Source organism: Mesoplodon bidens, assembly GCF_964165515.1.
Source record: "Mesoplodon bidens genome assembly, chromosome: 10".
In the NCBI taxonomy this organism is placed as follows: Eukaryota; Metazoa; Chordata; class Mammalia; order Artiodactyla; family Ziphiidae; genus Mesoplodon; species Mesoplodon bidens.
Genome location: NC_138172.1, coordinates 46,335,104 through 46,349,941, shown reverse-complemented (window position 1 = coordinate 46,349,941; position 14,838 = coordinate 46,335,104). Strand labels below are relative to the sequence as shown.

Here is a 14,838-nt window from a genome sequence, read left to right as displayed (position 1 = left end):
TAATAAGCTACATACTGAATAGTCTTGTTTTCTGGCAGAGAAATGCTGATAGTCCTTTTCTAATGCATTCAACTTCACTACCAAGTACCTCAAATTCACTCCGCTCTTGAAACATCCTGCTCCAAAACCTTCAAGGGCCACCTAATATAATACTGTCCAAGTTCTTTGATTAGCGTTTAAGGTCCTCCCCAGTGACCTTAGGCCTACTTTCCGTTATTCTCTGACTCTGCTTTAGTCACAGATTTTTGCCTTTTCCCCACTCACTGTCCTCCATGCCAGAGCTACAATCCCATAGTCTACCTCTATTCCTCTGTCCACTGTTTCCTTTTTCTGGAATATTCTTTCAACTTATTTACATGCTAGTCATCCTTCAAAGCCCACTCATTCAAGCCCCTGTCCCAAGAAGCCTTCTTTGAAACCGCTCACTCACTATGATATCTACCTGGATTTCCATTCAAAGCACTTATCACAGACTGTTTTTGATACTTTTCTATACCTGTTCCTTTGACCTAATCAGATGATAAATTATTTCAGGGAAGGAACTGAGTCTAATTTCTGAGTCCTGTACAGGGCACAATATACATGTCCAGTATTTGCTGACTGTGACTCTCAACTGTAGTTTGAAAAGTCAAAGATATTACCAATTTTCTCAAAAGTTTTAATATTTGTTTTAGACAAAATTCCACAAAGATCACACAGTATTTTTTTTTTTTTTTTTTTGCGGTACGCGGGCCTCTCACTGCTGTGGCCTCTCCCGTCGCGGAGCACAGGCTCCGGACACACAGGCTCAGCGGCCATGGCTCACGGGCCCAGCCACTCCACGGCATGTGGGATCCTCCTGGACTGGGGCACGAACCCGTGTCCCCTGCATCGGCAGGTGGACTCTCAACCACTGCGCCACCAGGGAAACCCCACACAGTATTTTTTTAAAGATGTCAAAAAACAGATAGTGTAGCTTTAAGCTGAGCCTTAGCCCAAATCTGAGTTTAGAAGCCCATTTCTCTTATAGTGCATATGACCATGTGCTGACAGCTACTTGGAGCATGAGAAGTTACAGAGGCTCTCTAAAGAGGGGGAATTAGCAAAGCTGTCAGAGACTTCTTGTGCTGCCTTCCTATAAATTACAGGTGGATTAATTTAATACATGAGAACCCAAATAATTTTTTAAAGTCTTCTGCATCAATATTATACTTTGAAATAACACAAAGAAGAATGGAATAATATATGTTGTACATGTGTCACCAATGTCTTATGAAAATTTTAAGTTTAATCAGCTGTCACTTGTTTTCTTGTAACATGATACTGAATAAGGTACAGCAGAACAATCTTTTAAAAAAATTTCTGCATCATCTGATACAGATAGGCATCATCACCATTTACCAAGATTTTGGTTTCTACATATGATCAGAAAGAGATCATTTCTTAAACAAATAGGGCAGGGTCTGCATCTTTCTGCACAATGCATGGCATAGGAATTTTTAAACTAATAGCTAACACTCTACATTTATTTCCCCATTAACCACCACTACTTTTATCCCCACTTTGCAAAGGAAGAAAGTGAAGCCCAAGGTCATGGCTAGTATGTGGCTAAGTTGGGACCAGCACTGGTCTGCCTGACCCCAAATCTCATTCTCTGGAAATTAGCAAATTAGCTAACATTAGTTTGATTCATATAAATCCTCTTCAGAAATGAACATGCTGTGGTCACTGCTGCAGTTAGCCTTTTTTTTTCCAGAATCAAGGGACTTCCGCTTTACTTTTTTTTTTAATTTATTTTTTAATTAATTTATTTATTTTTGGCTGCGTTGGATCTTCATTGCTGTGCGCGGGCTTTCTCTAGCTGTGGCGAGCGGGGGCTACTCTTCCTTGTGGTACATGGGCTTCTCACTGACGTGGCTTCTCTGTTTTGGAGCACAGGCTCTAGGCGCACGGGCTTCAGTAGCTGTGGCACGCGGGCTCAGTAGTTGTGGCGCACGGGCTTAGTTGCTCTGTGGCATGTGGCATCTTCCCAGACCAGGGCTCAAACCCGCATGCCCTGCATTGGCAGGTGGATTCTTAACCACTGCGCCACCAGGGAAGCCCTTGTTTTACTTATGCATATGACTTTCATATTCAAATCTGTCAGGCTCTTTTATCGCTTTAATTACTCTAAATGAGTTCCTGATCTTCCGACTTATCTTTTTTTTTTCCAATTTTTTTTTTTTGGCCGCACTGCCCGACACGCAGGATCTTAGTTCCCCGACCAGGGATCGACCCTGTGCCCCCTGAAATGGAAGCGTGGAGTCCTAACCACTGAACCGCCAAGGAATTGCCCCCTACTTATCTTTTAAGCCCTCCAGCTACTGCATCAGTTGTCACTTCTTTTTTTTTTAAATAAATTCATTTATTTTGTTTATTTATTTTATTTTTGGCTGCGTTGGGTCTTCGTTGCGGTGCGCGGGCTTCTCATTGCGGTGGCTTCTCTTGTTGTGGAGCACGGACTCTAGCACGGGCTCAGTAGTTGTGGCTCGCGGGCTCTAGAGCACAGGCTCAGCAGTTATGGCGCACGGGCTTAATTGCTCTGCGACATCTGGGATCTTCCCGGACCAGGGCTCGAACCCGTGTCCCCTGCACTGGCAAGCGGATTCTTAACCGCTGTGGCACCAGGGAAGCCCCTGTCACTTCGTCTTTTAACATTATTGAGGCCCTACTGAGCTCAAAGACAGCGTTCAAGGAGATGCCTGCATGAACCAGACAAAATACGTGCCCTCAAGCAGCTGGAAGTACTCCACATGACCAAAGTAAAGGGTTTTTAATTTATCGTACTCAGCATGAATGTTTCCTACCAGTGTTTTAACTCAATTATGAGACAAAAGATTTTCAAAATCCTGAGCCTAAGACACTGAGCTTCTACCTGTGGGATAAAGCACTTGGCAGTCTGCCTCGTTTCGTGGTTACATCCAGAGATTCTAGTTTAGTTAGAGTCCCCACGGTAGCGCTTGATGCTCTGCACTAATTCGTCAGGTAGCTATCGATTGCTCTACGAACAAATTTGGGGCTCTGTCCCGGGAAGTTCACTGCCACAAGGGACCTCTGACACTTCTTTCCTCAGGTAAACCACCCCGATCTAGGTGGAGTCACCCGTACTTGCAATGAGTGGCTTCCTCCCACTATAGCGTAAGCGCCAAGCCGGAGGCCGACAGCGCACGTTCGTGGCGCCAGGGCTTGGGAGTGGCTCCAGCGCCCCACCGCCGCCGGCGCCCCCGAAGGCAGGAACGTGCTCCCTCCTCACCCGCAGCCCCCCAAGGACCTGCCGCGGTTGAACCCCCTGATCCGCGGCCCCGCCCGGCCGGCGCTCGGAACACCGCCTTCGCGGTGCTCGCTGCCGCCGCCGCGTCACGAGAGGAAAAGGGCGAGAGTAATCTCAAGTACCACCGGGCCAAGGGCCAAGAATCCTACACTTCCTCCGCGGAATCCCGGTCGCCGACCTCTCACCTCTGGCGCGATCCCTACGTGAGAGCCGGGGACGCGGAGTCACCGCCCGCGCACGTCGCCCCAGCCAATCCGGAGCTCGCTCCGGGCCGCCCCACCCACCGCGTACAGGCCCGCACTCACCCGCCGGCACGGACACCGGCGTACCAGCCACTGGCTTCTGATTGGCTGAGGCCGGCTGTGGGCGGGACCGGGAAAAGCCGGGCCGACTGCTGGTGCGCGAAGTGGGTCAGAAGCCGGTAGGAGCCTGCGACGTCGTGCAGTTGTAAGTGATGCATGCCGGGGTTTTGGGAGCGGGGGACGCCGGGCCGTGGGATGGGAAGAAGTGAGGCCGCGCTGGGCCGGGCTGAGAGCACCTTGGGAGGGTTGGGGATCGCTGGACTGGGAGTGGGGGCGATGCCTGGGTTGAAGGGGGCGAAGTCTGGTTGGCGGGGCTCAGGCCCCACCTCGCGGTGCAGGGGAGGTTGGTGAGGGCGTACGGAGCCTATGAGGGGATGCAGCAAAGGCTTGAGGAGCGAAGCCTCGGGGATGGCGCTGGGGAGGGACGGGGCTGGGGCCGACTTCGGGGAACTCGTAGAGCGGGGTGGGTGAGGAGGGATTGAGAGGGCGAGCGCTCCGGCCATGGAGTCCTGACAAGGTCACTAGAAGAGAGAGGGGAGGAAAGTTGAAGGGTTGAGAGGAGGGCGTAAAACCAAACGACCTTCCTGCCATCGGCTTCATCTTCTCCCCGGGCCGCTATTCCCTTCCACCTTTGGCGACCCCCTTCGGCCCTAGGAAGGTAAGAAGGACCCGGGCATGTATCAAGCATCTCTGACGTAATTTACATTTCTCCCGAAAAAGTAAACCTGCCAGATTAGAAATTACAAAACATAGCACGGGATTAGTATTGGGAGCAGCCGAAATGATTCGGCAGGTTTATTCGCCTCTTTTATTTAACCGGTGCGGGAAGCAGTTATTTCCCTCTTCGGGGTAATCCCTAAGGAAGGAATCTATGCTTTCGGAAGTACCCAGACCGGTTTGGATAAAAAGTTATGATGGATTGAAGCGGTACCAGGCCCCAGCATGATAATCGTATTTGAGTTTTGTATACCAAGGGTTCTCTTTCTTCCCTGTGCACCAGAATCTCTTGAAGGGGTCTTCTTAAGATACAGATTCCTTGGGCCCTGCCCCAGACCATCTGAATCAGAATCTTCCGGGGTGGAGCCTTGCAGCCATTTTAAACAGGCTGACGGGTAACGGATGCAAAATCAAAATTTGAAACCATTGTTGTTAGATAGTAGTTCCAGTGACCAAAATGACGGGCTGTGAAGATCCTTAAATCTTTTATATCACGTGATGCTGGGCAGCTCCAGTTCCCTTATGCCTTTTCTAGGTTCCCATGCATTTGGAAAGGTCTTCAGTAGTATCTTACCAAGTTTACAGACTACTTCGTGTTTTCCAAACTGGCTTTGAGTATCTGGTTATAGGTGCCTCTTTTTGTACTTATTCAACTTTCTGACAGAGATCTGGGTCAGCTGCTGCAGGCGGATGACAAAATGATAATAAAGGAAAATTCAGAAGTGGCGCTAGGGAAAAAAAAATCTTCAAATCACACTTGAAATCATTAGATGAATTAAGTCACTGGGAAAGAAGGTTCCATTTAATTTTAGGCATGACTGACATTTTTTACAGTTAAAAGAAAGAGATGTGGGCTCCTGTTAAGGAGTGGATTTTAAATGTTTTTCAGATTAAATACATACCAGCATTATAAGACAGATGATTTGGCAATATATTGTCAATCAAAAGAACCCACAACTGTGTATCAGGAGAGCTGGGTTCTAATCCTACCCTGCCAGAGATGTATTCCTGTTGTTGAGCAGTTCATTTAACCCTTCATAACCTTTTTTTTTTTTTGCTTCTGTAAAATAAGCCTATTGGCATGGATTAATAATCTGGGTTTTTACTCTTTTGTGTGTGTGTGTGCGGTACGCGGGCCTCTCACTGTTGTGGCCTCTCCCGTTGCGGAGCACAGGCTCCGGATGCGCAGGCTCCGGATGCACAGGCCCAGTGGCCATGGCTCACGGGCCCAGCCGCTCCTCGGCATGTGGGATCTTCCCGGACCGGGGCACGAACCCGTGTCCCCTGCATCGGCAGGCGGACTCTCAACCACTGCGCCACCAGGGAAGCCCTGGGTTTTTACTCTTAAGTTACATGATGTGTACTTACTGACCCTGATATTTTAAAAGTGAACCATTTTGTATTTAGGTGGCTATAAATCATGAATACGTGGGAAACTTCTAGGTGATCATTAGGAAGAGAATTATCAAAATCTTTTACTCAGGGAGTGTTGCAGATATATATTATGCTAGATATATAATTTGAACCATAGAGTAACAAATAACTTTGTGATATGTTGGACTTCTAATATTCCCCTTTATTTTATCCTGAAATGTGCACACAAGGTGTTCTGGATCAGAGACAGATTATCATTAGTCACTTGAGACATAATGACCACATGGTTCCCTCACGCCCTGATTCTTTCCCCAGGGACTACTTTCTGAAAGCCAGATCTAATGTCCTGTCTGTACAAACTGCTGAAAGGTGATCCTCCTCCCCGCTGAAAGGAAGGAGAAGGGAACTTTTGCTCCATTGACCTGTTGGACAGTTAAAGTTATCCAGATGTGAGAGATTAAAGGAAAAATTACCAACTTTCTTGCTTTTAAAGACAATTCCCAAATGACTTCTTAGTTTAGGAATAATTAAGGCAGAGGAAGAAAACATGATTTCATATATGTAAAAGAAGGCGCTAGTTTTTAAAAGTGGATTGTAGTATATAATGGTTTTGTCTCTTGTGGTTGCAAGGATCCAAGACCTACTCAGGTTATCATGTGTTCTTTCATAGATACAATATAAGAATTAAAAGAAAAATAAGCACTTATGTACAAACAGCTTGACATTTTTATTACTGACTCTACAAATGTGTATAATTGTTAGTTTTCACTAAATATTCCTAATTACCTGAGAATAATTTTAATTGTTGAAAATATTACTTTAAAATTTATTCAACAAACATTTTGTGGTCTACTTTATGTAATTAATAAGCATCATGCCAGGCTATGGTATAGACAAAAGCAGGACAAGTGTAACCTCCTGACTTCAAGGATTCTAGTGAGAAAAACAGTTAAACTTGCATTTATAAGAAAGAGTTATTATAGAGAAAGCATCGGGTCCTATGGGACTGCGTAACCAAAGCACTTATCATAAACTTGGAGAGTCAGAGAAGACTTTCCAGAGCAGGTCAGTTAAGGCAAGAAACCGAAAAATGGGAGGACTTAGTCCAGAAAGAGTATCTGAAGGAAATGAAAAGGGAAGAAACGTTTTAGGCAGAGGAAGTAGCTTGTGCAAAGGCTTGGAGGTTTAGAGAGCATCTCTAAGAAGTTTAATGTGATTAGAATATGGGGTTGGTGAGGGAGGTTGAAGGAGGATTTGTGATAAAAACAAAAGTTTTTGAAACTTTTGCCTTTGGGAAGTTTAGATTGGTTATGAAGGAAACTAATAAATATACTGGCCTAAAATAAATACAGTATTTAATATTACCATCTATTACATTTATATAGTATCTTGTTGCTGGTTTTTTTTGTTTTGTATGGTTTTGTTTGCCACACAGTGTGGAGGATCTTAGTTCCCTGACGGGGGATTGAACTCATGCCCCCTGCAGTGGAAGTGTAGAGACTTAACCACTGGACCGCCAGGGAAGTCATCATTTTTGTAGTATCTTGAAAGCCAATCTCAAATATTTTTCTGAAACTTCCCAAACTTTTTTATCCAAAAGACATCACACTCTAAATTCTCTTTTTCTCTGTTGGCAAAGTGATCCCACTCTGGCATGTCTATTTTAAAGAATCTAATTTGTGAAACATTATTTCAGTGTTTACATTCTATCTCTTCACATATATAGTGAGCATCCTGAACCTTGAGCTTGTTGAACCTTGTATATAATAAAAGCTCAGAGAAAGTAAGGGTTTATTCAATTAGCAGGTAATGGAGCACAAAAAAGAAGAGAAAGTCTAGTCCTAATTTCTTCTATCTAGCTGTGTGATACTGTACAACTCATCTGGATTAAGGTTTTCTTCTCTGTCAGATGACAGAATTGGACTCTTCCCAATGAGGACGGGGGCTTGGAGGGACAATCTCACTTTTCAAACTAAGCACTAAGCCTCCCCTCTAGAGTTGGATTTTCTTTGAGGACCTTGACTACTACTAAAGCCCTTGAATAGCAAAGTGTTGAATGAGAGCTATTATTACTGAAGGGAGTATGATGCACATGAGAAACCCAGAAGCTAAGGTAGGACTATATGGGTAATGGCAGTTAACTTTTGAGTTTATTGTAATTGACGTCAATCAGAGACTTGTGTAGTTATATACTATGTTTGACTCCCTTTTTTATCTACGGGTAAAGTTTATAGTCTGTTCAGCTCAGTCAGAAGGAAGTATGTACATAGTTGCTGTGACTAAGGTGAAATTGAATTTGTTATTACTTTATTGTGATGAAATGCCTACTAGCGTCCTGTGTAAAAAAATTGACCAAAAAGGGAGAATGGAGCCTTGGTCCCTTTGTGATAGAAATGAATCTTTTTTTCTGCCCTGTAATTCATATAATCAGGCTAGTATCTTGCCTTTTTTGGTACCACTTAAAGGAATAATCTTATAAAAGAAGTATGCTTTTAACTGCAGAACCTCATGGAAATTCTGTTTCAGGAAGATTCTTCAATCACTATGTCAAGTGACACAGATGTTTCTCTTTCTTCATATGATGAAGATCAGGGATCTAAACTTATCCGAAAAGCTAGAGAGGCACCATTTGTCCCCATTGGTAAGTTTGACTTTGATGGTCTAATAAGCTATTGTAAGCTTTAACACAGTAGAAGTGTGGTAAACTTGTTTGGTTCATCAGGAATTTCCTGAAAGCATTTATTTTTGAATATTTTTTCATATCTTGAAATATGCTTAGATTGGTATGATGTAGCTCTCATTATAAAAATTCTTCTCTGTGTATTCAGACTTCTTGTTTTAGTGACTTATTTCAGTGAATGTGTTGGGACCCCAAGACTACCATCAGTCTCAATGATTTGCTGGAAGGACTCACAAGACTAAGAGTTGTTATACTCACAGTTGTGGTTTATTACAGTCTCTACTGTATTCACTGATTGCCTTTGGGGATGGAAGTAAGACAGAGAAGAGTTCCCCTGGCACTCTTAAAGGAATTTATTTACTGGCTTCACAAGCCCACATTTTAAAGATGATCTTAACTTTTTGGATCTGCTACTGTTTGCTTCCAATTGTGGATTTTTAGTTCTGAGGGGGAAAAATTAAAAATTCAATTTGTATGTTAGCTGGTTAATGGTCTCCTAAAGCATGCTTATAAAAAAAATAGAACGTTGATTGATGATACCCTGCCCCCATGCATCTGACATACTTGTGACTGTCTGTTTTTTACAGGAGTGGCAGGTTTTGCAGCAATCGTTGCATATGGATTATATAAATTGAAGAGCAGGGGCAATACTAAAATGTCTGTTCACCTGATCCACATGCGCGTGGCAGCCCAAGGCTTTGTTGTGGGAGCAATGACTCTTGGTAGGTTCCTACAGGACATTTCAAATTTGTGGTTCCCCATTAATGGATTTCTTTGTAAATAAAACAAGGTAGATACTTTTAGCTGACTTTGAAGCAGTTTGCAAATATCACTTATATTCATTTTCACATAAAAACTGAATTAATAAAAATAGTTCAAGTAGTGACATAGTTTTACTGTCTATGATATAATCTTACTAAGGTTTTAAAGAAAGAAAAGATAGTACTGTCCATCACTGAGTTTATAATTTCGTTGAAGAGTCTAGATATGTAAATAGGGTTGGTAATAAGATCCATCATCTGGGAGAGACATGATTGCTGTTTTATTGAGTTTTTGAAGGTGGAAAAGATATTACATGCTTTTATAGGCTTTATAATTAATTGACTTTATCTGGTATTATATAGCAAGAGTAACTCCTTTTAAAGTTGCCAGATAAATATTGATATTTTAACAGTCTGAGCTAGTCATACTGGCCTTGAGATACTTGGGAAATTGTGTAAAAAGAATTTTAGAAATTTGAATTGTTTAAGAAAGCAAGAATGTAAGCAGCCTAGTGCCTTGTTCCCCTTGTAAATATTGTATGCTAGCAAGGGTGCTACTTTTAGCTACTTTATGAACTGTTTTTAATCCTTTAATACTGAAGAAAATATTTAAATGCTTAACTAGCATTCTTTTTCTTTAGGTATGGGCTATTCCATGTATCAAGAATTCTGGGCAAAACCTAAACCTTAGAAGAGGAGATGCTGTCTTGGTCTTGGTGGTGCTTGCTTTACTTAGACATCTCATATTGAGGTTATATGTTTATGTTAAAAATAAATTCTGTGGGTCGGACAATAACATAGTAATTTGAATATTGGCTTCCTTTCTTGTAGGCTTGATTTGCCTAGTGACTAGTTCACTCGCTAGGTCATTCAGGGGAGTCAGATTAGCAGAAAAACATGTCACTTTTAAATGCATTTGATAGTGGTACAGTGTCCACCTTCTTAAACTCTTCTGATAAAATTACTTGTAAAGAGGACAACATGCCAAACCTGAAAATGCTCCCAGTTGTTGCAGAATATCATATGCTTTTGATGTAATGTAGGAATCCTATTTACCCCAGTTAATTTAACTCTTTCTGACTGCCTTGTGGACTGAGTACTGTTTTTAAGGTCTGGTTGGCTCTTGAAGGACCCTTTCAGAACACTGCACGGAATAATTATAAACCTCCCAGCAACTATGTGTGTGTTTTTAAACCAAACCTAAAGAGCTGGTAACAGCTGCTTTGAAGTAGTATCTGTTTCAGAATCATAGTTGTAAACATGAGAATAACTTAACTGTAGATCCCCGTTTAGCTGTTTTGTAATTGCAGAATTATAGTTTGCTGCTGTTATATTAGAATAATTTTTAAATGGCATTTTGAAATAGAAATGTGTATTTTAAGTGCTAATGCAAAGGTAAATGAAAAATACTTTTTAAATGTGTGCAGTCTGTTTATTTTCTCTGAAAGAATCATAAATGTTAAACTAAATAAATTGCCTGTAATGGAAGTGATTTATGAGCAAGCTGGTTTGGTCAGACACTATACAAACTTTGGTATACTATAGAATGCTTTGTTGTACTTGTGAAATTCTCTCGTCTAACCTGAATTTACATTCCATGGTGATAACATGGTAAATGTAGTGTTATTAAAGTAAGTGAACACATCAAATGTCTTGTATTTATTTCAATTTGGAAAAAACTATCATTCTTCAAAGTAGTACAAGTAGTTCCAAGAAAAGAGGGAGAACATTTTATGCCTTTTGTAGGAGCCATAGTTAAAGACCATTTAACAAACAGGAATAATAGCTAATGTTTATTGAGCACTTACTGTGTGCCACACACTGCTCTAAGCACTTTTCATGTATAATGTCATTTAAGTTTCCTAACAACCCTAAGAAGTAGGAGCTATGATCCTCATTTCATGGAGGAGGAGACTGAGGTATGAATAGTTTTAAGTAATTAACCCAAGGTCACATAAGCTAGAGAAGGTTGTAGGTTTGGGACTGGAACCTGGGCAGTCAAGCAGTAGATGCCAACAGAGACTTGAAATGTTGGCCTTTGTGAAGTTAATGCTGAGTGGCAGCGGTTATCATAAATTAGTACTGTTAGACAAGAGGGTGCAGCATGGTCTCGGCTCACTGCTCCACTGACTATATAACCTGGACCAATCAAGGTTTTCTCAGTTTTCTGCTAGTTAGAAATGAGAGATTGGACTATGTAATTTCTATAGTCCTATCTAGTTTATAGATCATTACATGGGTCTATGGGAAATGTGCTTTAAAAATATAAGCTATTACTAGGAACTCTTCTCAGCCTCCAGTAGACATTATAGGAGTTGCTTGTAGGCAGTCCTAACAATTATTTCATGAAGGATAAGCCTTCTATAGAAGAACAAATTTGTGAACAAGTTTCAGAAACTTTCTAATGGATGAGTACATTATTGATTTTGTTAAATAAATACTAATTTGAAAGAAATTGATCTAGACAAATGCCAGAGGATAGAAGAACAGGAGCAAAATGTTGAGACTGTAGTGAGCATGTTAAGTGATCAGGAGACAATAAGTAAGGGTGCTTGCCTGAAGAAGACAGTGGTAAATTAGGGTGGATGAAGAGGCTGGCATCGGATTATGGAAGTTTTTAAAAGTGGCTCAAGTGGATGTAACACTACTTTTTATTGAGTCAGACCTGGGTTCATGGTTTTGCCACTTAGGAGCCAAGCAGCCATGGTTTCCTCATCTGTAAAGTGGGGACAATGTCAGTGGCCTAGGGTTGCTGGGAAGACAAAATGCAATGGTGAACATAAAAGGGCTTAGCATAGCACCTGATGCATTAGTAATCTGAATGGTTGCTGTTACCATTGTTACTGTTAGGCTTGGGAATGTGGCAGCACAGAAGGTGTGTGGGCCCTCCTCTCACAACAGTTTAGCAGAGAAGGCTGGCATTAGATCAGTGATTTCGAAAAGCATGATGAATACTAGGTACAGGATGCAGCAGACAGAGGTGCCTAACCCAGGGCTGGAGTCTGAGAAGGTATCCCCAAGGAAGTGGTGTTGTAACTTAAGATGATTTTTCATCTTAAGTTAGAACATCACCTTAAGACACTGATGAAAGAAATTAAAGATGATACAAACAGATGGAGAGATATACCATGTTCTTGGATTAGAAGAATCAACATTGTGAAAATGACTATACCACCCAAAGCAATCTACAGATTCAATGCAATCCCTATCAAATTACCAATGGCAGTTTTTACAGAACTAGAACAAAAAAATCTTTAAAATTTGTATGGAGACACAAAAGATCCCAAATAACTAAAGCGGTCTCGAGGGAAAAAAATGGAACTGGACGAATCAGACTCCCTGACTTCAGACTATAGCACAAAGCTACAGTAATCAAGACAATATGGTACTGGCACAGAAATAGAAATACAGATCAGTGGAACAGGATGGAAAGCCCAGAGACAAACCCACTCACCTATGGTCAACTAATCTATGACAAAGGAGGCAAGGATATACAATGGAGAAGACAGTCTCTTTAATAAGTGGTGCTGGGAAAGCTGGACAGCTACATGTAAAAGAATGAAATTAGAACACTCCCTAACATCATACACAAAAATAAACTCAAAATGGATTAGAGACCGAAATGTAAGACCGGACACTATAAAACTCTTAGAGGAAAACATAGGAAGAACACTCTTTTTTTTTTTTTGCAGTACGAGGGCCTCTCACCGTTGCAGCCTCTCCCGACGCTCAGGCTCAGCAGCCATGGCTCACGGGCCCAGCCGCTCCGCAGCACATGGAATCCTCCGGGACCAGGGCACAAACCCGTGTCCCCTGTATCGGCAGGTGGACTCCCAACCACTGCGCCACCAGGGAAGCCCAGGAAGAACACTCTTGACATAAATCACAGCAAGATCTTTTTTGATCCACCTCCTAGAGTAATGGAAATAAAAACAAAAATAATCAAATGGGACCTAATGAAGCTTTTGCACAGCAAAGAAAACTACTACCAAGACGAAAAGAGAACCCTCAGAATGGGAGAAAATATTTGCAAATGAATCAATGGACAAAGGATTAATGTCCAAAATATATAAACAGCTCATGCAGCTCAATATTAAAAAAACAAATAACCCAATCCAAAAGTGGGCAGAAGACCTAAATAGACATTTCTCCAAAGAAGACATACAGATGGCCAAGAAGCACAAGAAAAGCTGCTCAACATCACTAATTATTAGAGAAATGCAAATCAAAACTACAATGAGGTATCACCTCACACCAGTTAGAATGGGCATCATCCGAAAATCTACAAACAACAAATGCTGGAGAGGGTGTGGAGAAAAGGGAACCCTCTTGCACTGTTGGTGGGAATGTACATTGATACAGCCACTATGGAGAACAGTATGGAGGTTCCTTAAAAAACTAAAAATAGAATTACCATATGATCCAGCAATCCCACTACTGGGCATATACCCAGAGAAAACCATAATTCAAAAAGACACATGCACCCCAATGTTCATTGCAGCACTATTTACAATAGCCAGGTCATGGAAGCAACCTAAATGCCCATCAACAGACGAATGGATAAAGAAGATGTGGTACATATATACAATGGAATATTACTCAGCCATAAAAAGGAACGAAATTGGGTCATTTGTAGAGACGTGGATGGATCTAGAGGCTGTCATACAGAGTGAAGTAAATCAGAAAGAGAAAAACAAATATCGTATATTAACGCATATATGTGGAACCTAGAAAAATGGTACAGATGAACCGGTTTGCAGAGTAGAAATTGAGACACAGATGTAGAGAACAAACGTATGGACACCAAGGGGGGAAAGCGGCGGGGGGGGGGTGGTGGGATGAATCGGGAGATCGGGATTGACATGTATACACTAATATGTATAAAATGGATAACTAATAAGAACATGCTGTACAAAAAAATAAAATAAAATTCAAAACTTAAAAAAAAATTAAAAGTAGGTTTTTGTATTTTTATATTCAGGATCCTGCTATTCCCGGAAAAAAGTTATCAGCCTATTTGTAGTTAACGAGCAATAGTGACATCTGGTGGTGACAGCTGCAATTTGACTCCACACATAAATCCCCAAAGTACCCTCTGCTTCTGTACCACGGAGTCAGAACTTTGGAGCAGAGGACTGGTCATGCAGACCACGCCTCTTGCCTCACCGATGAGGAAACACTGCTCAGAGTTTCAGGAACTTGAAATTTAGGCTCTACCCCCAATAAATTTACAGCCCATCAAAACAAAGGCCAGAACAAAGCTGAATGAACATAAAGTATTTTAAAGTTCTCATGTGTCAAATAGTGGAACTGCCAATTATTTATATACTTAATCCTGTAGGAAAGCTCTTCAAATTGAACGGGAAATTGGAGAAAGGAAACCAAACATGCACCAACCATGACTTGATTGCCACTTTCTTAGTGAATGATTTACCTGCTATAAGTTTATGTAAGAGCCACTACTACTCATGCATCCTGGCTTTATTCTTAGATAAAGAGAGCTTACTTTCCCCTTAGTCACTGAAATGGGGCAAAATAATTTGTTTTTAGCAAGACAAAAGTTAGGAAATTTTCTCCTAAATTCAGCAGTGATAAATAGTTCCAGAGTGGAGGCCAGCATCCAGTTGGTCCCCGCAGAGGAACCCAGGAACAGGTGCCCTCTGTAGTATCCTGAGCTTCTTATAACATTGGTGTTAGGTCTTTTTCCTGTCCCCA

At 41.7% G+C, this 14,838-nt stretch overlaps 2 protein-coding genes across 4 annotated transcripts in view; one reads left to right on the top strand and one right to left on the bottom strand.

The window, feature by feature from the left end:
- Positions 1-3,497, bottom strand: part of ACKR2 (atypical chemokine receptor 2) — a 53,963-nt gene extending 50,466 nt beyond the window's left edge. For both annotated transcript variants that reach the window (XR_014016785.1, XM_081245274.1), the window contains exon 1: positions 3,415-3,497. The gene's annotated coding sequence lies outside the window, so the exon portion shown is untranslated. The remainder of the gene's footprint in view (positions 1-3,414) is intronic.
- Positions 3,498-3,671: 174 nt separating this feature from the next.
- HIGD1A (HIG1 hypoxia inducible domain family member 1A) lies at positions 3,672-10,779 on the top strand. 2 transcript variants are annotated; one of them, XM_081247604.1, is made up of 4 exons: positions 3,672-3,740; positions 8,209-8,323; positions 8,950-9,084; positions 9,765-10,778. In XM_081247604.1, the coding sequence occupies exons 2-4, from the start codon at positions 8,227-8,229 to the stop codon at positions 9,812-9,814; spliced, it is 282 nt and encodes a 93-aa protein (XP_081103730.1). In that variant the 5' UTR covers positions 3,672-3,740; positions 8,209-8,226; the 3' UTR covers positions 9,815-10,778. The 2 variants fall into 2 exon arrangements, with proteins under 2 accessions (XP_081103730.1, XP_081103729.1); XM_081247603.1 differs by lacking the exon at positions 3,672-3,740 and having other exon boundaries at positions 8,185-8,323; positions 9,765-10,779.
- The last annotated feature ends 4,059 nt before the right edge of the window (positions 10,780-14,838 follow it).